This window comes from Cyrtonyx montezumae, unplaced genomic scaffold, assembly GCF_038088225.1.
Source record: "Cyrtonyx montezumae isolate F1298 unplaced genomic scaffold, pur_monq_1.0 scaffold_10, whole genome shotgun sequence".
Classification (NCBI taxonomy): Eukaryota; Metazoa; Chordata; class Aves; order Galliformes; family Odontophoridae; genus Cyrtonyx; species Cyrtonyx montezumae.
Genome location: NW_027071826.1, coordinates 29884895 through 29907114, shown reverse-complemented (window position 1 = coordinate 29907114; position 22220 = coordinate 29884895). Strand labels below are relative to the sequence as shown.

At 39.9% G+C, this 22220-nt stretch overlaps 2 protein-coding genes across 2 annotated transcripts; one reads left to right on the top strand and one right to left on the bottom strand.

Moving 5' to 3' along the window:
- Positions 1–3386: 3386 nt before the first annotated feature.
- Positions 3387–12081, bottom strand: EIF2S1 (eukaryotic translation initiation factor 2 subunit alpha). The gene is made up of 8 exons (XM_065753995.1): positions 11991–12081; positions 9839–10080; positions 8828–8907; positions 7849–8000; positions 6161–6267; positions 5242–5339; positions 4241–4384; positions 3387–3911 (listed from the first exon to the last, which is right to left on the bottom strand). Exons 2-8 carry the CDS (start codon positions 10077–10079, stop codon positions 3786–3788), a joined length of 948 nt encoding a protein of 315 aa, XP_065610067.1. The 5' UTR covers position 10080; positions 11991–12081; the 3' UTR covers positions 3387–3785.
- A 90-nt stretch (positions 12082–12171) lies between these two features.
- Positions 12172–20003, top strand: ATP6V1D (ATPase H+ transporting V1 subunit D). Its single transcript, XM_065753984.1, has 9 exons — positions 12172–12247; positions 14017–14134; positions 14577–14656; positions 15963–16030; positions 16815–16859; positions 17328–17431; positions 17853–17919; positions 18532–18610; positions 19226–20003. The coding sequence occupies exons 1-9, from the start codon at positions 12207–12209 to the stop codon at positions 19365–19367; spliced, it is 744 nt and encodes a 247-aa protein (XP_065610056.1). The 5' UTR covers positions 12172–12206; the 3' UTR covers positions 19368–20003.
- The last annotated feature ends 2217 nt before the right edge of the window (positions 20004–22220 follow it).

Genomic DNA, 22220 nt, shown 5'->3' with positions numbered 1-22220 from the left:
GCACTTGTTGCCATGCATTAAAAATAAAAGGAGGAAAAAAAAAACCCAGAGCTCTCCAGCCAGCCACGTTCTCTGAAGCAGCTCTGTTGTATTTGCACTCTGCTCAGATTGCTGCTCACACTTTCACACACCCAGGAAAAGAACCAAGCAAGTAATTACCTTGTTTTTTACTGTATTTCTGACAAGGAAAGAGGAAGAAGGAGATGCTGAAGAAGGTATTCAGACATGTCAACATACTGGAGACCACCCAGAGAACGACCTTACATAGATCATGAGAAATATAGTGAGCAACTGTATGCTAATCAACATTAAAAACCAGAAATCCCCTATGAGCAGAAAGCATGCTGGCTGAGATCTCAAAAGCAGGGAAGCCATCCTGAAGTGAGCAGTCCCCTCTGTACTGCACTCACCCCATGTAAGCCAGATCCCCGGTTGCTCCTCAGGCTGAAATCTGAGGCAATACAGTGAGCTTAACAGGACATCCAGACAATGGGTTTCTCTTGCAGGTATGTGGTGTTTTCAAAGATACCCATGTAAATTCTCATAAAGAAAAATGTTCCTAGTGTTTTAGCCTTAAAGTACAAAGGAACTGACTATTCTTTGTTTCTTTTTTTTTGTTAAGAGCAATCTGTATAAGTATATACATAAATAAAATTGAGCACTGAAAAGCAGAATCTTGGGAACAAAACTGATGCAGCCAGAAGAAAAGAAGTAAATAGCATGTCACTAAATGCTCTGTACATCAGAATTAAACTGAACCATCTACATACCTGCAGTGTCCCACAGCCATTAAACTCCAGGTAGTAACTCAAAGTATATGCACTACTCATACAAGCAGGCACTTCAAGATGTTACCAATGCTGAAACAAGTTAAAAAAAAAAAAACAACACAAAAAAGACAGGAATCTAGGTAGAAACAATACATTAATACTATATTTGCTTCCCAGACCAGCATGCTTTACGTAACTGGCTCCAGGAATACCATGTTCCAGCGTACTGTACTTGAGGTTTGCCTTCACGTTGCTCAGCTTGTTACTGCAGGCAGCCCATAACCAGGTGGGGAAGGCAATTCCACGCTGGTGAGGACAGGTAGGAGCTTGCAGAGAGCTCTCGCTCAGGCAGTGATCTCAGAATTGCACAATAACCAGCCCGGCTCCAAGTTCTGAGTGAGAGAGCACTTATTTCTCCTGCACAGACCACCCACAGCCCTACAGCTGTACCTCGGCAAAATCACCACTAACAGCGGAGGATTCTATTGTCAAATTGATGAAGGTGAAGGAAAAATTGGTAAAGGAAAAGCCCCCTTGGCTGGTCTGGTTTGGCACCATGTAGTTTTGATAAAGTGGAGCCTTCACTTCCTCCAACACTTGGAAGTACTTCTTTGATACTTAATCGGGATATTCATAATACGCACGCATCCATCCCTCCCCATTCCGTAGAGGTTACACAAGGCTAACCTCCCCATTCTGTAGTGTGCTCCCTGAGGCTGAGCAATAGGGCATCTCTCAGCTTTGTAGGAAAAGGGTCATACAGTGTGAAATGGGTCAGAAGATCCTACTATAGCACGTGCCTGTCATACTCAGGCATGTTCCGGGGAGGCAAGCTCTAGCATTTAAGTCTCTCGGGAGAAAAGGATGAGCTTTGAACCAAATAAACCTAGAAAGCTCTACAAGCTAAGCCTTTGGCACAACTTAGAAAGCACTGTTGTTTCCTTACATCCATTTTCTGTACATCAGCAGAGTATTTTAGCTTGAGTGGCAGACATTTCCTTTTCCATTCCAAGTGATCACAGAACACACCGTATGCTATAGAGTTTGCATTAGGATGGCCAGGAACCGCACGCTGCAGGATTCAGGATCACAGGCTCACAATTAAAGGGAAACACAGATCACTGCATTACTGGTACCTCCAGTTTAGTCCCCCCAAGGAGCAAAGACTGAAGAGAACCCACCTGAAGGACAACCCCCGTCGCACGCTCTATAATCCCCACTGTATATTATAATGTGAACAGCATCACACGGGGGGATTACATACATGGAGGTTTTTCCAAACAGCTTCTCAAAATGCTAAGACTTTGCCCTCTGGTGCAGGATTACATCTTGAGTGGATCAGGGTTGAAGTAAGATGAAAGCATGATCAAAATAAAAAGTGAATAAACGTTTCTAGATGGAAGTGGAAGATGGCAAATGTTCACGAGTATTCTGATGCAAGAGCATTTGCTAATTAACTGCATAAAGGTGGCAGGGTTTGAAAACAGCTGTTCAGCTGTCTACTCTCTGGATCAAAAAAATCTATGAGAAATGAGATACAGATCTGGCTACAAAGAACAACATGCCACTCCCACTGCATCTGGAAAATAACACAGGCCAGAATCAAGAGAGAACGAAGCAAGGAATTCTTACTCTGTTGAGAACCAGACAAAATACAGCAATCCCCAGAAAGCAGGGCACTCCTCCTTTAGCAGCCACTACCTCTTCTATCAGAAACAGAATATAGAGCTGCATTACCAGACGGTGTGCCTGACCCCATCTCACATTTCTGTGTTTCACTGTATTAATGACTCCTTAAAAGATTCTCTAAGTAAAACCATTTCCAAGTCGCCAACCTTGCAATTAATTTGAGATACGAAAATGAAGCAGAGATCCTCAAGTCTGATGCTACAGGCCAAGTTCTGCCTGCAGTCACATCTGCCCCTTCCATGGCAAGGCTTTCCTAACATCTAAAAATGCATTTTTCATGCATTTATTCCTCTAGCAGCACAAAAGATGAAAAAAGGTGTAAAATATAGGATTAACTTTGAACAATATAAATACATTTAAAAAAAAAACCAGCAATTTGGACAAGTTCTAGTTTTAAAAACAACTGTGCCCCCAGTTCCTACGGTCAAGGGCAAACAGGATTTTTACTTTATGGAAAGCACATCTTGTTTCTCCTCTTTTGAGGAGATTAGCTGCTTGCTCACTGAATACTTCAGCCCAGTGTAAACTAGACTGAGCATACGCAGAACTGAAGGTCATACAACAGCCCAGAACACAGCACTGTCTATTTTGAAGTATGAGCAAATTCACAGAACACTCCTGTATGTTCACATACAGGAACAAAGTAACAATATTCCTCAGATATCAACTATGCTTATTGAAATTGTAACACACTATATTCAAAGCCTAAGATTCCAGAGTTCCTAAATGCAGAGGAAAAATACTCTTCTACAGAAATCTACACGAACAAACTTGAAAAAGATAAACCAAGACACAATTCCACTAATTCTTGCCTTGATTTAAAACAATGAAGCTGTTTTCAGTATTCCCTTCTTGGTGTTAAAGGGGAACTGCCAACTGACCATACCACTCCAGGCAATTTGACAAAGGAGCAAAAAAATCCTCAAGTTACACAGCCCAGAACTTTATTGAATATTTGCTCAAATATATACTGTGTAGAACTGTTCAACCTGTTTGGTTTTCGTGCTTCTAGAAAAAAATCATTAAATGAGCTGCAATCACCAATCTGGAATTGTTATGCATGTGTTAAGCATGGAGCTGCAGCCTCCCTGTGGTCGTGAGATCTGCACCTCCAATGCAACTTGGCACCTTCCTTTTGAAGGATCCAATTTTTAAGTTGCTGCATCAAATGTTACTCGGGAGATGCTTTATTGGTCTTTTTAAACCAGTAACATTCTTCAAGTACTCAAACTTGAAGTTTTCAATACTGGAAACACTTAGTCCAGGGTGTTTGTAATGGGGTCTCTAATTTTTTATATGCCTTCTCTTCTAAATATCCCCCAGTGTTTAGTCTTCTGTTTTCGCTTCCATTTCCTCAGCATCATCATCTCCATCCACTTCAGCATTTTCCCTCTCCAGTCTTTCCAACTGTCTTGCAAGCTCAGTCTCATCTGTATCAGTAACCACTTTAGGCTGGAAAAAAAACCAACAAAAAACAGAACACATGAAAAACAACAATTAAAAAGCATGATTAGCAGACTGCAAAGGAAAAGAAAATTATGGTTGGTGGTTCTGATCCTAGATCGAGAGATCACATGTATATCCAGAGATTGCTTAATAAGACCCAGGAAACACAGAATTTTTGGCCATTTGATTATCTAAGGAGTACTGAATTGCATGCTTTAATTATTTTTTCTCAAGTTTTCTAATGTCTTTTGCTAAAATTTATCTTGCTACTGATCTTACTCACAAAAACATTATGAAGAAAAGTAAATCAGTTTTAGAATGCAAAACATTCTCACCTCCATCTGCACATTGAAGACTCCTCTCTTCTCCTCAATTTTCTCTTTAATGACAGCCATAGCTTGATTCAGAACAGACAGTCCTTCCGTTCTCTCCAGCGTTGTAGTAGTCATCACGTATCGAGGAGGGGCTATCAGGTTGATCTATCACACATCATAGGGAGGAAAAGAAAACCAAATAAACAACAGTAAAACACGCACAGTAGAAGAAAGGAGGAAACATTTCCCCATGAGAAAGGCTCTTTCTGGAAGTATACATAACTTAGGATGAAATATCACACAAAAACCCCACACAAACTGCCTAACTTCTGGTACAAAACCCAATTATTCCTATGTATTACATTCATTTAGACAAATGTCGTTGAGAATGTCACCTTCCACACCATTAAAGCAGTCTATCACTAATTTTTCAAGCAATTAGAAGACTGTGACAAACAAGGTGTTTTCTTTTTGGTTGCTTAGTTGCTTTTTTGTTTATTTGTTTGTTTAAGAGAACTGGATAAGTACACTGTTTCTTTTCCTACAAGAAATCATTGTAAGAAAATATTTTCAAGTACTTCTAAGATATTTCAAAACACTTAATAGCAACACACTGAATAACCTAAAATGATTGGGGTGGAAAATTCATGTTTGGTGGAAGGGGTGCTCATACCTAGGTACATGTGGACAAAATATTCTTTTTCTTACAGTCTTATTTTGTTCCCTACCTGCTATAAGGCTACATAAAGGAACAGCAAGAATTTAGTAATGCAAGGACTAGACAATTACTTGAAGAGAATAAAAACAGCTTCTTGAAATGAACTTGAAAAGCCACAGCACGTTCACAGGAACAACTGGGACCACGTAACTGAAAGGAAGTCTCGTGCACGTGCTAGACAGGAGAACTAGAAAGCAAGGACATGGCTTCCCTCACCTCTGTGACTGTGACAACTGCACAGTACCAATGTCTCAGGGCATTAGAAAACTTTACTTAGGATTTCTTAATTAAGACAGACACTTACTTTTATGGGCATGTTCTCTGTGGAACAGTTCAAGCCTGCTCTCAGGGCTTCTTTTACTGCATCTATACCTTCATAACCATAACATGCAACTTCAATATCTAGGACAGATCAATACAAATTAAAAAACAACAACAAAAACAACACACACACACACAAAAAACCTTCAAAGTTATCAGAATTGGCAGAAACTTGAAAAGTTTTTTTAAGCTAAGCTTTAATAAGGCTTCTTAGCAACCAAATATTCACAATGATATTTTCATCATCTTACTTCCTCTGCTCTTTTTAACTTGACTGTCACACAGATATGGAATACCTTTTCTTCCCTCCATAGTGATCAATGTGTTAATGCTCTTCAGTGCACGCTTGCAGAACAAAGGCAATTTCTGAATGCAGTTAAAAACACAATGCTGCTCACTATGTGTTTAACAGACAGTATGCTTTTAGGCTGTTTAGCTACACAACCAGATCTTCACTTATAAGGCAACCTAAGTAGACTGAAGTCATGTGCTTATTCTGCCTCAACACTGAGCTACTGAGAGACAAAGATGCTCAAACTGTATGAATACATTACACACAGGCTTGGCTTAAATTAACATGTCCAGCTGAGTGGTTTGCAATCTGTCATCAAGAAATATGCTTGGAGCAAAGTCAGAACTGCATTATGTATTATAAAAACAACTTTTGTGTCCCAAGGAATCTGCACATGGAGAATGCGAGCAGTGGAAAAGCCAAACCACCTCGAGTCAGGATCCATACAGACATTCTGCTACCACTTCTCAATAAACAGCTTAATTCTCTAAGATCAGCTTCATTCAAAAGTCAGCACCATGAGCCACTAGTTTGAAACGAGCTTATAGCTTACAAGATTCCATCTACTTAGTGTCAAAATCTGTACAGTAACCATCTGGAAAGAACTCACCAGCTCGGATTTTGACTGCCTGTGGAGTCAGACGTCTATTAATATTGTCAATCAATACACGCCTCTCTTCCTCTGTGAGATCCAGGCTATCCAGGATTGCAGGGTCTCTAAGCCAGGAAAAGAAACAGTACAAAAGTTATACTGAAGTAGGGTATGACACAACATGAAACTCTGATGTTATTTCAATATTCTTATGCATAATCATGTAGACCTACTAGCAAAGAAAACATGCAAATTTCTTAAGAGTCCACTGAAATACTGGAATAAAAAAGTATCTGTTTACAGTGTATTTTATAATGGAAGCACAGCAAAGCAGACAGTTTTCTTAGTCTGTTCTTCTTCTTTATCTAAGAAACCAAATAACCAAAAAACAGTAATGTCTTCTGCTTTGTACACTGTACACAGAGTGAGAAATACACCTAGTTGCTTGCAATTTGTGTTTCCTTCAGTGTGAAGATAAACTCTCGATGAACATGAGGTTTTTTGAGTTACTTCAGCATTCACTCAAAGGAAAGATTTCCACCTTTCTAACCTATACTCATTACACATTATTATTTAGTTATTTTTAATAGTAACTAGATCACAGATACTTATCTGCTGGCTACATTCTCAGCTAAAGAAAGGATCAAGCTTTTTTCACAAGCTATCATTTCTCTTTATACATTAGTTTTATCCCAAGCATCTCTGAAATAGGAAAATAAAAAAGGTCCTCCTCTAAGGTCTATAGTTGTTTTCTCTTATTCAAAGTAACAAAAATTATTTTAAGCTAGTGAAAAATACTGCCAAGCACCCTGCTTCTTAGACTCAATATAATTTTCTACAATCTTCTCACTGCCATCTAGTGTTAAACTGATGTTTAGGAACTATAAAAGGTTTAGGAGCTATAAAGAGTAAAACTGGAAATGCATATTGAAAAATCTATTTTGTGCTGCCAATTTCATTATAGAATCTTTAAAGGGAAACCAAATAGCTTCACTCCGAAAGTAAATCAAAGTATCATAAATACAAAATATTAATAACTAGCAATCTTGGCACACACTCTCTTAGAATTGCTATTTCCAACCCTTCTGTTCATAATTCCATTTCTGAACTTATAATCCTATCTTCATTCTTTAAGTTTGGATGTGCAAGGAACTAACAGAGAAGCTTGCTGTGTTTATAAAAGAAAAGTTCTGCTGCTGGCAGACAAATGAGCAGCGAGCTGAAATTTCTTCAGACAGAACTAGATGAGAACACCTGACTCAGTCTAAGAACAGGTAAATTCTGACAGAAATCAATATTAGTGCTGCTGCTTCTACTAGAAACATTACAGGCTCATCTGTAGCCATATAAATCTCCTCAGTGCTTGTAATCACGTGTTTCTCCTATTCTTCAGTGAATGCCTCAATATTCATCCATATCAAATTCTGTTATTGCTTTTAGAAAACAGACTTAAGTAGAATTGGATATTTGAAGACAGATAAAAAGAAATAAACTCCTGAGTTATCCTTCTCAAGAGCTTGGAAACTTGAAGAAAGTAGTGAGAGGGAAACCAGCATTAAGCAACCGGAAGACTGATGCCAAGAACAACAACCATACTGAACCAGGACATTCTTCTGACTGACCCTTAAAAAATAAAGATGCACCTATTCCAGAAAATACTTTCTTGCCTTTATGTAATAAATCTTAAAGACAAAAAATATTCTTACGAGACTGCGTGCTTGAATGCATCATAAGCACCGTATCCTGGCCTTTTGTATTTATCATCAAACACCCAGGCAGTCCTCTGGAACAGACTCTCGAGCTGCTCATCCTTAGTGTACTCCAACACCTCAGCAACATGGCGAAGAATGCTATACACCTTGAACACAAAAGGGATGTTACAAAAAAAAAAAAAAGCCAACAAAAATAAAGAACCCTCACTTATCCATTCTCACACTCTACGTAATGACTAACTTCTACTCAGTTTGTACAGCATAAAATTGAGTTCTGCAGATGACAGCCCAGGCCCCAAATTGCTGATAAAAACCAGACAATTAAAAATATCAGTATTCAGTGTTCAGATTCTGAACACCAGATGATGTTGCAAAACAATCTTTCCCTATATTTAGGGATTAATTACAGAGTTTTAGGCGCCCATAAAACATCAAAACCACTTAATCTAAACTTCTGCTGTGCAATTTCAAAGACAAAATAATTCTCTCGTGGAAACTGACAGATAAAGGATTATCAAGTTGTTAAACAGTCAGTATATTTCTACATAAAAAAAACCAGAATCAATAAATAACAGTAAGCATTGTTCTCAGAAACTTAAGAGCACAGAGCAGTTAAGAGTGAGATACAATGCCTTAAACTAGCTGCATCTTTCTCCAGTAAAATTTGCCTGGTGTGTTAAACTAAGATATGCTTCTGTATATCTATCATTTAAATATCATCCTTTGAATACAAATTTTCAACTGTCACCTCACTTGATTATTAACTACTAATCAGTTTACCACAGCACTCAGACTGTACCTGTAGTGTATATATATACACATATACTATATATACACATTACATGGGAAACAACAATCACAGTATGCCTAACAAATGAGAACACAACTTCATTTTTCACGCTGCTTTACATCTATGTATTTTGGCCATTCAAGACAGCAGCACACAGTGCCAGAATATAGAAAAGCAACTCACAGTCTTTGATTTTGTGAATTTGTCCTCACATTTGATTGCCTCCTCTGGAGAAACTCTTCTTTTTGACAAGTCAATATAACCTACCAGAGGAAAAACATTTTGGAATTGTCAGACATTGTGTAAGCCAAGTCTAACTGCTCCACGAGAAGAGCATAACAAATACCCTGGCTCAAGACTTGCCATTGCCTCTACTACCCCTATCAGTGCTAAAGAAAGTAACAAAACTAAAGCTTAACGATTTCGATCAAATCACAATACAAATTAGTGTATCAGCTTATTCTTTCAACTGTAAATGCTTACAACAGAGAAACTATTCTATCACATTCTCCTAGGCTTGTGCCTTAAGAATAATTTCTCTCCCAGACGAGAAGAAATTTGCATGATTTTCATCAATTTGTGATCCCCTTTCTGTTACTGCACACAAAAACCATGCTAGCATACAAAGAACCAAGTTCAAAAACCATGCTCTAAATAGAAAACATATTTGAAAAAACCCTTAAGTCAAAGTTTTGAATGTTCAGAACACAGGAAAAAATCAAGTCTGCATGGTCTCAATTCATGACCTTCTACAGAATGCATGCAATAATTACGTACACATGCTCTATTTTATAGCCAAGATTCAACACACTTATTGTGGCTCAATATGTGGGTGGACTGCAAACATTACATTCCACTACTACATTAGATGACCTTCCTCTCTTCAGTTAGGACATAAGAAAATCTGCACAGATATCAAAAGGAAACTCCACTTCACTACAGTTTGTTGAGTAAACACTGAGCTGTCAAGTATCCATTTAAACAAACCTTTGCAGATGAGACTGAACTTAATTAACCCAAATACCAAAGGTAAAAATGGTCATTAAACTTCAGACAGCAGGATGATGGTCTATTTAGCTGAAGTGTTTCACACAAAGAACTCCTGACAAAACTATGCACACTTAAGCAGCCCAATTTATCCACATTTCTCTTTATGAATTCAACCTTGATACAGCCCATGGTGTTCCCAAATACCTTTCTCTTTGTCAACTCTTATGACCACCACACACTCGTTCCTTCCGATGCGGATGAGTTTGTTTATGGAACGAATACGTCTCCTGGACAGCTCACTGAGAAGGATCATGCCTTCAATGTTGTTGTATTCTAGCAGGCTGACATAAGCACCCATTTCAGCAATGGATCGAACATTGACCATCACCACATCTTCCACCTCTGGAAACTTATGCTGGTAGAACCTACAGCTTAGAGCTGGCATTCTGAAATGTGAACAGAAAGAAACAAGATGACTTATTTCACTGTACATCACTGCCTTCTCCTAAATAAGTGCTAAAAAGCAGCAAAGACCAGTGAGGATAGAGAGGAACACTGATACCAGAAACTGCAAATTAGGATAAGGTTTGGGTATTGTACAGTTGGGGTTTAACAGATAGTAAGCTACAGATTAATTATTATTTTAATCTTTTTCTAACTTTTTTTTTTTTGCAAGAAAGAAGCAGCAGCTTGCTATCCAGACTCGATTACCCACTTAACAGTCCTACACAGAGAAGAGTTCAAAGTGGTGAAAAAGAGGCACTGTACTCTTATGTTCATTCAATTCATAAGGCAAAATTTAAGTCAGAAATGAGGTTTCAGGAACAGGAGGAGAAGGGAGAGAAGAAACCCACAGTGCTAACAGATATTTCTACAAACACTATTAGACAGCATGTGAAAGGCTGAGAAAGTAAAACGCAGAGTCAAGCTTCTCCACTACTGAGAAGGAAAAGACTCTAGAAAAAGGTTTTCAAAACTCAGCACAAGATCACTGGAAGAATCTTGCCAGAACTACTCCAGAGGCCAACTGTCAGCTTTCTGAAGAAATAAAGGAAGCAATTAGAACAGAAGAAAGAAGTATCCTGACAAGAACAAAGTACTACACTGAGAACAGACTTTGAAAATGATTAAAGGAAAAAGAAAACTAACAAACACAAAAGAAAACCTAAAATATACGTAACCAGGAGAGAAAACAACTGAAAAACAAAGCAGAATTCCTTCACTATACATGAAAAAAAGTACAGCGTTAACATTTCATGACCAGAGCATAAGAAGGAATGCTTAAACTGCACTTTCCTGATGAGGGCAGCAATGCATGCACTCATCTCTGCTAACCAGTTTACTCTCACTCCTTTTGTATACACCCGAAAGCTTCATCCAGAAACTTACAAATGTTTTAGAGGCAGGAGCCTACAAGGCTGAGTGAAATACATGCTTCATGCAGCTCTGTTTCATTACCTCATCAGAGTGGTGCTCTGGAGCTTTAGTGTAGTGGTGCCAGTGCTTCCTAGCTACTCAGAATTAGCAAAGAAAGTGAGATGATAATGCCAAGCGCTACATAAAACACAGCCACACAATACAGAGGACAGTATTATTATTTTCATTTTTAATGTTCAGAAAGGGGATATAAAATAGAAGAGGAGCTACAGAAACAGTGGAGCTTTCAGGTAACTCCACGTAATCTGAAATCTGAAAAAAACACCCAGTGTTTTACGACTCCCTCTTCTAGTCCACCAATTGCAGCAAGCAAGGACAGACCAATACAGCTCTGCAATTATTTCTCTCCTCACACACAAGCGTTCAGTGCCGGCCCCCTACGGGAAGGCCCTCAGCCCCAATATGGGTTCCGTCCCTGGAAACACTGAAGGTTGGACAGGGCTCTGAGCAACCCGGTCTAGACGGAGACGTCCCTGCCTATAGCGGGGGGGGTGGGGGGGCTCGGATCCGGACAATTTTAAAGGTCTCTTCCAGCCCAAACCATCCCTGATCTTCCCAGGCCACTGGAAACGCGGAGGCTTAAAAGCTGCAATCCCGCCCGTCTGCACAGGCAGGAGCAGGAGCCGGCGAAACGAGCTCGGCTTCTGGCCGGCCTCCTCCCTCGGCCGCAGCGTGGCTGACGCGGCCGCCGGCGAGAGCCGCAGGGGCGGCGGGCAGGGCCAGGCCCGGCAGCGGGAGGTTCCCTGGAGCCGGGCAGGGCCACGCGGGGCTCCGCCGGTCTCTCTCCCCCAATTCCGGGCCCAAGAGGCCCGGCCTCCGCCGCGCCGCACCCCTCCCGAGCCCGCACGCTCCCGGTCCAGCGCGGTCCAGCCGTAGGGCGACAGCAGAGGCCGCACGACGCCGGTGAAGCGGCCGTTACCTGGCGACGGCCGAGAGATCCCGCTCTGCGCTCGCAGCCCTGCCCGCCGCGCTACTCCCGCTGCCGTCTCAGCGTGCGCACGGCCGCCACCCGCACTGCGCATGCGCCGACCCGCCCCGTGCCGCAGCGCCCCCTGGGAAACCCGCTCTCCTGCCGCGTCACGTGACCGGCGGCCGCGGTGGTGACAGCCGGGCCGGGCGCGCCGCCACCAGCATCATGTCGGGCAAGGACCGCATCGAGATCTTCCCCTCGCGGATGTGAGTGCCGCCCCTGGCACCGCGGCGCCGGTTGGGGTGGGGGTTCCCCGCGTTCACTTCTTGCGTTATCGCGTCTTTAAGCGGCCGGAGGGCTCCTCGGTCGGCTCGAAGCCAGCTGTGAGCCGGACGAGGGCCGCCGGCACAGGCAGCCCGTGGTGGGCAGCACGGGACTCCGCTGAAATATGAGTGTGCGTATCGGGGAAAACGCGCAACTCTAACCATCGCTGCCCTTTGCTGTTCCGCGGAGGACGCCGGTATCGTTGTACAGGAGGCTGGCCGTAAAGCCTTCACGAAAAAGAGCAAAAAGGGAAGTGCAGCGTGCGGTGATTTTTCCAGTAATTTCGCAGATGGTGGCAGCAGACGGTTTGTCACAGTCAGGTGTCTCCTGACGGCTGAGTACAGCAGCTGGCAGTGGAATGGACAGGAGCACTTAAAACTGGTGAACTATTAGAAATGCTGTTTTAGTGGTGCCACTACATTCCTTTTTAGAACTTTCCAGGACACAAAGCCTCTGGGAGAAAGGCTGTTTCAAATTTTCTTGTATAAAATGAAGCTGGTGGCTGCATATAATCTCTGTGGAGGGTGTCTTGCAGGATGGAAACTTCAGGTGTAAAATAATAACCATTCCTTCCTGTTTCAGCTCAGGAGATAACAGTTTATATGGAAAGATGAATGTGCTGTATGGTAAGGGTTCTCTTTTGAACCTCAAATCAGAAGTGCCTACCAGGATAGCTGCTCTTGCTCTTCAGTACAGCTCTTTTCATTCCATTTACATGTCTGAGGACGAGGCAGCTCAGTCTCTTTTAAAAGGTATATGTTTGTTTGCTGCTACATCAGTGTGGTGGGAAGACAGTGATGTACAAGGATTTAACGTTTACCATCCCTGTTTCAGTGAGGTAATAGACCAATAACGTGGCTGATAGTTGATAGGAATGTAAGGTAGGATGTTAAAAATACAGGTGGCCTGCCTCTGCAACAAAGCTTTTTGTTAACTGACAGAACAGAAATGTACGAGGTTTATTTGTTATGTGTTGCTGGTACGATCTCTGCTGTGCTGGCTAGGATTGCTTACAGAAGCTGCTCAGCCACCTTGATGGTAAACATAACCTTTTTAATGCCCTCTCAGCCTGTGAAGGCTTGCTTGAACCAGAAAGGGAGCTAGTCTCTGGGAGGTGGTGAGCAGAGTGTGAAGGTAGTTCAAGGTGATCACAGTGACCTGTTTGTTGGGAGTATCAAGTTGCTTTTTTGTTCTTGGACTTTGCCTTTATCATGGACATTCAGAAAGTGTGTGTGCTTCTTATAGACTTCAGTGGAGCCATTCTCATAGCAAGGCAGCAGAGTGGGGAAATATCTGTTCACTGTGTAGATAGTGTCTTAATTATGCTTATTTTTTCCAAGGTCAGAGAGGAAGTGGCTCCTTTTTACAGATCTGAATGTTGTCCTTTGTGTATTGTAGCTCCATATATAAAGCAGTAGCTTAAGCTAGCCTGAGCATAGCAACTGCAACATTAGTTAAATCAAAAAGGTTCTTCAAATTAAATATACTCCACAGCTGAGAGCAAAGAGAGATTTGGATGCTTCTTCAGTTTCTAGTTCTGCACCAGAAACTTGCAAGTTTGCTACTGGAAATAAATTTTTTCCCATCCAGGAAACAATGCTGACGTTTCTCCATTGCTTCATAATTTGTCATACAAAGTTTTCTAAGGTGGACCTAAGTTTTTTCCCTTAATGCCTTTGGATGACACAGAACATTTTTATTTCTTTAACAGGGCTCAGACCATCATGAAGGCTCGTTTGAAGGGGGCTCAAACAGGTCGCAACCTCTTGAAGAAAAAGTCTGATGCTTTGACACTTCGATTCAGGCAGATCCTTAAGAAAATTATCGAGGTAGTTAAATCAGAATTTTTCTCCCTTAGGCTCACTTGATTTGAAATGTGTTTGCCAGCTGTGCATTTCCATTCTTCTAACTTCATTAGATAAAGCAGAATGTAGGACAACATTGTGAATAACCTGTTCTTTATAAGTGATGCTACTGAGGACAGGTGAGCATAACTGTGCTTTCCTGTCTGCAGTGGTATATAAATTCATAACATTTCAGTAGACCTTAGTAGATCTTGTTTTCTTCTACTGTACTGAATGGGTTTTAATTGAATTTCACTTTTTACCAATCATCTGGGAATTCTATTCAGTAGTTTGAGAGTAACTGGAGAGTACTTTCTCTTTCGTTCTTCTTTCTTAAATTTCCCATTGTTTTCTTTACGCTGTTAGTCATTCTGCTTGGAAAAAGAATATGCCTTGTACCTGATGCCTTTTTCTTTTTTTAAAACAGACTAAGTTGCTGATGGGTGAGGTGATGAGAGAAGCTGCCTTTTCGCTTGCTGAAGCAAAGTTTACAGCAGGAGATTTCAGGTGGGGGAGAACTGCTGATCTTACGGGCATCCTATGCATGGGAACGTATGAACAACAAATTGTTGACTTCTCTTTTGGAAATAAGACATTTCTTAAATTAACTTTTAACGAGAAAAAGTAAAAAAGACAGCAGAGGTGGTAGGACATGACAAGTGAATTCCACTGCGTTAAGAGACACAACAGTAAGAGATCATTTGCATGATGAAAATGTATAAGAAAAGTAAGCTGAAAAGTTAAGAGAATTTATGCACAAATTCTTGATTGGAAAAGGATGTCGATTTTTAAGTTTAGAATCTAAAACATAGGTGAACAACAACATTTAGCAGATATTGGATTACTCATTATCTTGATTTTTGTTGTGGACTTGAGGTTGAGCTCTAATACGCAATGTTTTCTCCCATTAAGACATTTAAGGGTGCTATTAATTATTTTAGCCTCCTGTCTTATGACCACTCATCTGACTAGGGCTAGTGAGGGCTATTTGTGATAGAAGTAACAAGTCTTTTAATTGTATTTCAATAAATTACAATTCCAACTAGGCAATTTGTGTAATTCATTCAAGCATACGTTGGTCATGTGTAATAAAGTTGGAGAAGTGTTAATGATTCAGCTGATGGTACCACAAATTAATGGGGAAGAGCTCAGTGATCAGACACGGTAGTAAGCTGCGTGCTGCTGGAGGGCAAAAGGCATTTTTGCCCTTTCATCTCAATATGGTGCTGTTTCCTTTCTTAACCAGGTATGTTTAGCTATAAACAATAGTCTGATTCCACCCTGTAAGTAAATTGTACTCCCATAGAAGAGTTGGTACAGTAACCTGTTCTTGGAATACCATAAGACACTTCAGAATCCTTCAGGGTGAACTGTTGTACAAGCTTTAGTTCGTTAACATAGTAAGAGTTAATGGGTAAACAAACTCATTACTGTTCTGAAAGAACAAATAAATATGAATTTATAAAAGTGTTGTGATCTTGATCTGCATTAAAGCCTTGAAATTGCTTTCAGTGGGAAGAAAGTCTCAAGTTGATTAAAAGTTATAAAGATATTTTAGCATCATTTGCCAGATAACATGCTACTTTTTATAAATGCATTGTATAATTGGTCTAAGACATTTCCAGAGTTACATTTCATGAAGTCTGCTGCTTTTTGTTTCCAAACATTGTTGGAAAACGGTTAGCTTTGAAGACTGCAGAGAGATCTGAACTAGAAACAGTGCTACCTGATAACTACTTCACCTTGGCTATGATGATGAAGTAATGGACTGCATCGGTGTTTCTGGTTAAAATACATGTTTTCTTCCTTACAGTACCACTGTGATCCAAAATGTGAACAAAGCTCAAGTCAAGATCAGAGCTAAGAAAGACAATGTAGCAGGTGACTCTTTTCTAGACAATAGGCATTTCAACTTTCAGGGGAGCTGTGGGAGTACATTCTGAAATACATAAGAGCATCTCCAAACACCATCTCTTCTTTGTTTCTCATATTCATCTAACATTAGGAATGCTTATAATTTACTAAGATTTTACAGGAGATAATTTTTTGTTTAGTCATTTACCTACCATAAAATGAATGTACATAAACTGCAGTCCTAATTTTTAGATCTTCAGAGCATAATTTCCATAGAGAAATTTCCATTACTGAGAATAGATCAGGAAATTAACTATCAAGATTAAATACATTTCAGAAAATTAAATATCAGCAATTGTTTTTAAATAAAACAAGAAAGATTAATCAAGATTGAATGCTGAAAATATTCCTTATGCAGGGGAAATATGTTGCTGAAATCTACTGTAGGGAACCTACTTCAGCAGGGTGGTTGGACTGGATAATCTCCAGAGGTCCCTTCCAACTGCTATGATTCTGTGATTCTCTAAGTACAAAATAGTAATATCAAATTGAATATTGAATAAAATGGAATACTCTGAATTTTTCATGTGTCTGGATCTGTTATATCTCAGTATAATGCTAAAGTTCCATATTAAAATAGCAGAATTAGCATGATATAATCTTTTCAAAGTGTACAGGAAGATTCTGGAAACAAAGCTTACAGAATTTATTAAATGCATATGGGACTATAAATGTGTTGTACTTAAAAAAAAACAACAACAAAAACATTAACCTTTATGTCCCTTAACACAAATGTGTTCATTCTTGCCAGGTGTGACCTTGCCAGTTTTTGAGCATTATCAGGAAGGAGGCGACAGTAAGTACAAAACAAGTACACATAATACAGAATATATCTGTAGCTGTTCCATGCTAATAGAAGAACACCTGCCACACCTTGCTGATAGGTCAGTTTACATCATGGGAAGAAGAGTATTTCTTTATCTTTTGCTGTTTGCAAAGCTATTTTGGCTTCGTACTGTTTATCTCTAACATTAAGGGATTAAATATGGGCCATAGCAGACTTTAGTTTACTAAATGAGTGAGTTGTTCAGATGAGGAGAAGCCTTGTTTACCATGTTTTTGAGTCTGGTCAATCTTAAGAGTGAATATAGACTACAGTTTGCAGTAGCACAAACCATTACGAAGATAGATTTCTTTGAGGCTTTATCTTGTCACTTTCTGAGCTGTCTCAGTCCCTTTAGTTTGTAAAGTACAGATACAGCATTTTTCTAGTAAGAATACACCATGGTAGCATTAGCATCAAACTTTTTCTTTTTTTTCCCAGGCTATGAGCTGACTGGCTTGGCCAGGGGTGGAGAACAGTTGGCTAAGCTGAAGAGGAACTATGCCAAAGCTGTGGAGCTGCTTGTGGAACTGGCCTCCTTACAGGTTGATGGGAGAAAGAAACATGGGGGTCTCTGATTTCTCAGCTCTGAAATGAAAGCATAGACTCAATGACTGTAGCTGATTACTTTTCAGCTGTATTACAGGCTTTTATTCCCAGTGCTTTACCAAGTTTGAACCCTTTTTCAGCCATAAAATAGTTTTATACTACCTCTTCACATTCTAGAACACTAAGAAAAAACTTCGAGGAAGTGGTAGGAGTATAGATAGTAGCTGAAGCTGCTAGGGTTCAGTGTTCAAGTATAATCTGGTAATAAGAGCACCAACATTAGTAGAAACAATTCTGCTTCCATCAGGAATGTAGTGCGTAAAATGAGCAGTTTTGGCTTCCAAGTGATGTTTGATTTTGTGCATAGAACAGATGGAAATGCTGAGTTCATCTTGTTATTTGTTCCCATTCCATCAGACATCCTTCATTACTTTGGACGAAGCCATTAAAATAACAAATAGACGTGTGAATGCAATTGAACACGGTGAGTATTTTTCCTTTTGGGATGCATGGTGCTTTTGTGTCTCCATGCAAGATGTGGAGCTGAGTCCTAGAAGCTATTCTTTTGACTGATTTCCTGTTACTACGATTTGAAACCAGTCTCAACTGGTTTTCAAAGTACTCATCTCTTGAGTAAAACATATTGCAAAGGGGCTAGAATGCATGGGGTTAAGTGAATATGCAAACATAGGAAATTATTCATGAGGTTGTAGTAAGAACCTACAGAGCAAAGATTACAGAAACATATTCTGGAGTGTCTGCCAGTGACCTGTGATTTACTTCTTTAAGTATGTAGACTACAAACAAAAGAGGGGACATCTCTATGTCTTCAGATGTTTTAATAACTATTTTTATAGTATTTCCTAGCATAAGTTAAGAAATTTTGATGGAGGAGTATGGTCGAAAGGTGGCAGTGTGTTTACTATATTTGTGTTTACTATATTTGGATGGGATAGCAGAGTAGGCATCCATCCAGAGAGCCTTGGTACAAGGAATTACTAGGATAACTTTAAATAATCCTCTGTGCACTGCATTATGATAACTTCCCAGGTAATATAGCAATGGTCCAGCAACTTCCTGATTTATATTTGTTTAGTGATTATTCCCAGGATCGAGCGTACTCTTTCCTATATCATCACAGAACTGGATGAAAGAGAACGAGAGGAATTCTACAGGTAACTATGTATAACAAGACCAGAATGTTCCTTTTCTCAAATAGACCATACCACAGAATAGACACGAGGCAAAGAACACCACTAAAAATTTTCCTGTTCTTACTGCACAGTGAGTTTCCAGACCTGGGCAATTGAAGAGCTGCAGTTATTACTTGTAAAATTTCATATGTAGCTCTACCACTAGGTTGTACATAGCTGTCTTCATCTTTCCTCCAGTGGAAATGATGGAATACAGTACTCGAGTTGTTCTGCTTTAAGGACACCTCTATCATGGGAGCTAGTGTTCTGGGCAAAAGATGTCAAACTTGAAATTAAACAAATGTAAATTACCTTCATTCAAGAAAAGCAGAGTAATATAACAGAGTACTTGCTCACAGTCAAAAATGTCATTTAGAATTTGGTTAAATAAGTAAATCTGCAGAGAAGATGAACGTTGTTTAAGGGCAGCATAAGAACAGATAAGAGCCTTTTGTCATTTCTTACAGGATTTTCACTTCCTAGTGAACTTCTCCAGGCAGCTTTACTTCAGCCAACACGTATGGCATCTTTGTTGCTAATCTGTTTTTATGGAAACATCATGTTTTTTTCACAGATATACCATGTTTCTCTTCACAGGTTAAAGAAGATCCAGGAAAAGAAAAAAGTACTGAAAGAAAAATCTGAGAAAGAACGGGAGCTGCGGAGGGCTGCTGGTGGGGAACGTGAACCGGCCAATCTCTTAGCAGAAGAGAAGGATGAAGACCTTCTCTTTGAGTAACCTGGTGTAGTTGTGTTTGGAGCAGGGGACCTAGCACACAGAATGCCCAATGGCTGTATAATTTGGGACATCACCTCAATCATATTTATGTGGCTTCTCAGTTGGTGTATAAGCCCGAGTTGACTGGATTGTGGATTTCTCCTGGGAGATTAGAAATCTGGGAACTTGTATGCAGCATTTGGAAGAAAAGCAGAGATGAATAAGGTGCTTTAATATCAGCAAGGTCTATTATATTTCCATTCTGCTTCTTCACTTAATAGGAACGGCTGTCCACAACTGTTCTTTTTACAGGATGGCTCTGGATTTGCCTAGTCAGATTCTTTTTTAATTACTTCCCTTGCTACAACAAGCAGTGAAAAATGTTATTTAAGGAGGGAGATGCATGCATTGTTCTTTAGTGCTAAAACGTGAATTAATGTGAATGTTGCTTAAAGCAGGTACTGGCACAGCGGAAGTAAAATGCAAGTGAAGGCAACTAGTTTTCTAACCTGTTGATGAAATCCATAGTCTTGTATGATTTAGTTCTGTTGCACGATCATTACCCAGTGGCCTAAAACACCTATGGTTCTAGTTAGAGATTCTGCCAACTTGTGTACTTGTCTGTACTAGAAACAAGTAAAAGTTCTAACTGTTGAATGTGTTATGCCTGGCTCTTGATTCTAAAAAGTGATTGTCTTAAGAGCTTGGAAATTGTCATACTGGTTTAATAGAACACAGAACAGCTTGGGTCAGAAGGGGCCACAAAGACCATCCAAGTTCCATGTCCCCTGCTGTGGGCAGCACTGCCACCCCCAGAGATCAGGCTGCTCAGAGCCCCATCCAACTCAGCCTTGAATGCCTCCAGGGATGTGGCACCCACAGCTTCTCTAGGCAGCCTGTGCCAGCTTACTGTCAGTCACTAATACCTCAGCCTTCTCAGTATCCTGGGTAACCAGGTCTATTGTCAAGCAACCCTTTTTTCCTCCCAAGCCCCCTAACAGTAGCATTGAAAAGGCTGTACTTGCTGTTTGAGCAGCCGTTCTTTGCACCTTTTTAGAGTAAGAGCTCTGTAACAGTATCATTCCTCCACCTTCTACAGGTGGCAATTTATAGTATGGCAGTTCATTAGCTTACCTGGAGTAGAATTCAACTGAAGATGGCTTCAAACTGATATCAAGTAGATGTTGATCCAAAAATCAGCAAACAATTATATTCTGGAACTTGCTGCATTCTGACACATGAAATTCTGTGGCTCTCAAACAAGATGATAGGCATGTCCCTATGAAAACTTATGGACACCTAAGGCTTGTGATGCTGTGTTGAGAAAGCCTCTGAATTTACCAGAAAGGAATTCACTGAAGTGAATTAGGCAGCAGCTGTAAGAAAGCTACAGTAAGATATCACAGAGAACCTGTGGACCTAATAACGTATTTTCTTCCCTTTCAACTCCTAGCATCCTAGTGGGTAAAGAGGGCATCTTTCACACATTGAGTAAAACAGCACTAAGATTATTCCCAAGATCCACTACTGCAATAAAATTGTTCAGTGATTTATTTTAAATCTAGAAATATTGTACATTTTTACATTAGTGTGCAGTTCGTGATGTCTGAAAATACAGAATGCAGATACACATATAAAAGTACAATGCGGGGCTAACCACAGGTCTGAGTCAAGTTACCTTAATTAAGGCATTAAACCCCCACTTTACATTTTAAGAAGTCACATGTAATTACATTCAGAAGTTTTACACATTTCAACTAATGTTTACTTCTAATTAAATCTGGACTGATAAAAATGCAGATTACCTTCATTTTGGTCTGATACAGCTCACTACAAGGCCCACGATAAAGTGTTTCATCAATCAAGTTTGCACATTCTCTTCTACTCTCAAGAGAATAAACACACAATCTGCATTAAAAGTAATAAAAAAGGCAGAGTAATTTCTTATACCAGGTAGTTCCAGATCCAAACTGATGGCAGAAGGGACTGTCAGGTACACTTCTTAGTGCTGCTTAAAGCCCTTTAGCAGCAGACAGCTAACACTGATTATAAACATCATAGCACCTCTTTATATGGATATCAGCAAGTACTGCATGCCTTGGGAATTAAGAGTAGAGCTGAACCTCAACATTCTTTAAGTCTACATTCAAGAACTTATTGCTATACGAACAGCCTCCATGCAACATTTCAGAAAATCTGGGGAGAAAAACATCAAATACATTAACAGCAATTACTGAGACTGACACTGGCTATAACACTGAATACATAAGGGGGGTTTCAGCAACCATCTCAGGCTGACTGTGACTGCAGCAATTTGGACAGTATCTGTGTTGCTGAGGTACCCTTAAGCAATAAATTGTACAACTTCCCATTTTTTTTGTCCCACTATGACACCGTCAGTACCGAAGAGCCTAATACACCTATCTTCTTAAAAAGAACAAGCGTAGAATTCATGAGTATTTTGTCACCTATGAAACATCCAATATACCTGAACACTGTAGTTTTCAAACTATGGATTAAACTGAGAACGTGCCTGCAATGTGAGGCAAAAAAGCCCTACCATTTTGATTATCTAGTCCTTATAGCAACACTTTTTTCCTAACATGAAGTTTTCAATCCATCCCTCCCCCCTTTCTTTTCCTAAAGGGTCACTTCTTATCCTCTTCAATTGCTTCTCAGCCCTAAATATTAATCCAACAAATAACCTTGCTTTGCAGCAGAAATAGTGCACACATTATTTTTTCAATACAAAATGTTAGTTGTCTAACTAGAAATATTTTACAATTTCTTTATATTCCCCATATTCTTGGAGGTTTCTGTTCAGCTACAGATATAATTTGTTCCATTAGAACTTAAAAATATGCAAGACAGAAT

Excerpts from the sequence above, each read along its gene's own strand:
- ATP6V1D (XM_065753984.1), top strand. The coding sequence starts at position 12,207 with ATGTCGGGCAAGGACCGCATCGAGATCTTCCCCTCGCGGAT. Across the intron at positions 14,657-15,962 it reads TTTACAGCAGGAGATTTCAG|TACCACTGTGATCCAAAATG; the intron begins GTGGGGGAGAAC and ends TCTTCCTTACAG. Across the intron at positions 16,860-17,327 it reads TTATCAGGAAGGAGGCGACA|GCTATGAGCTGACTGGCTTG; the intron begins GTAAGTACAAAA and ends TTTTTTTCCCAG.
- EIF2S1 (XM_065753995.1), bottom strand. The coding sequence starts at position 10,079 with ATGCCAGCTCTAAGCTGTAGGTTCTACCAGCATAAGTTTCCAGAGGTG. Across the intron at positions 5,340-6,160 it reads GGCAGTCAAAATCCGAGCTG|ATATTGAAGTTGCATGTTAT; the intron begins GTGAGTTCTTTC and ends GATCTGTCCTAG. Across the intron at positions 4,385-5,241 it reads CAGAGAACATGCCCATAAAA|ATCAACCTGATAGCCCCTCC; the intron begins GTAAGTGTCTGT and ends GATGTGTGATAG.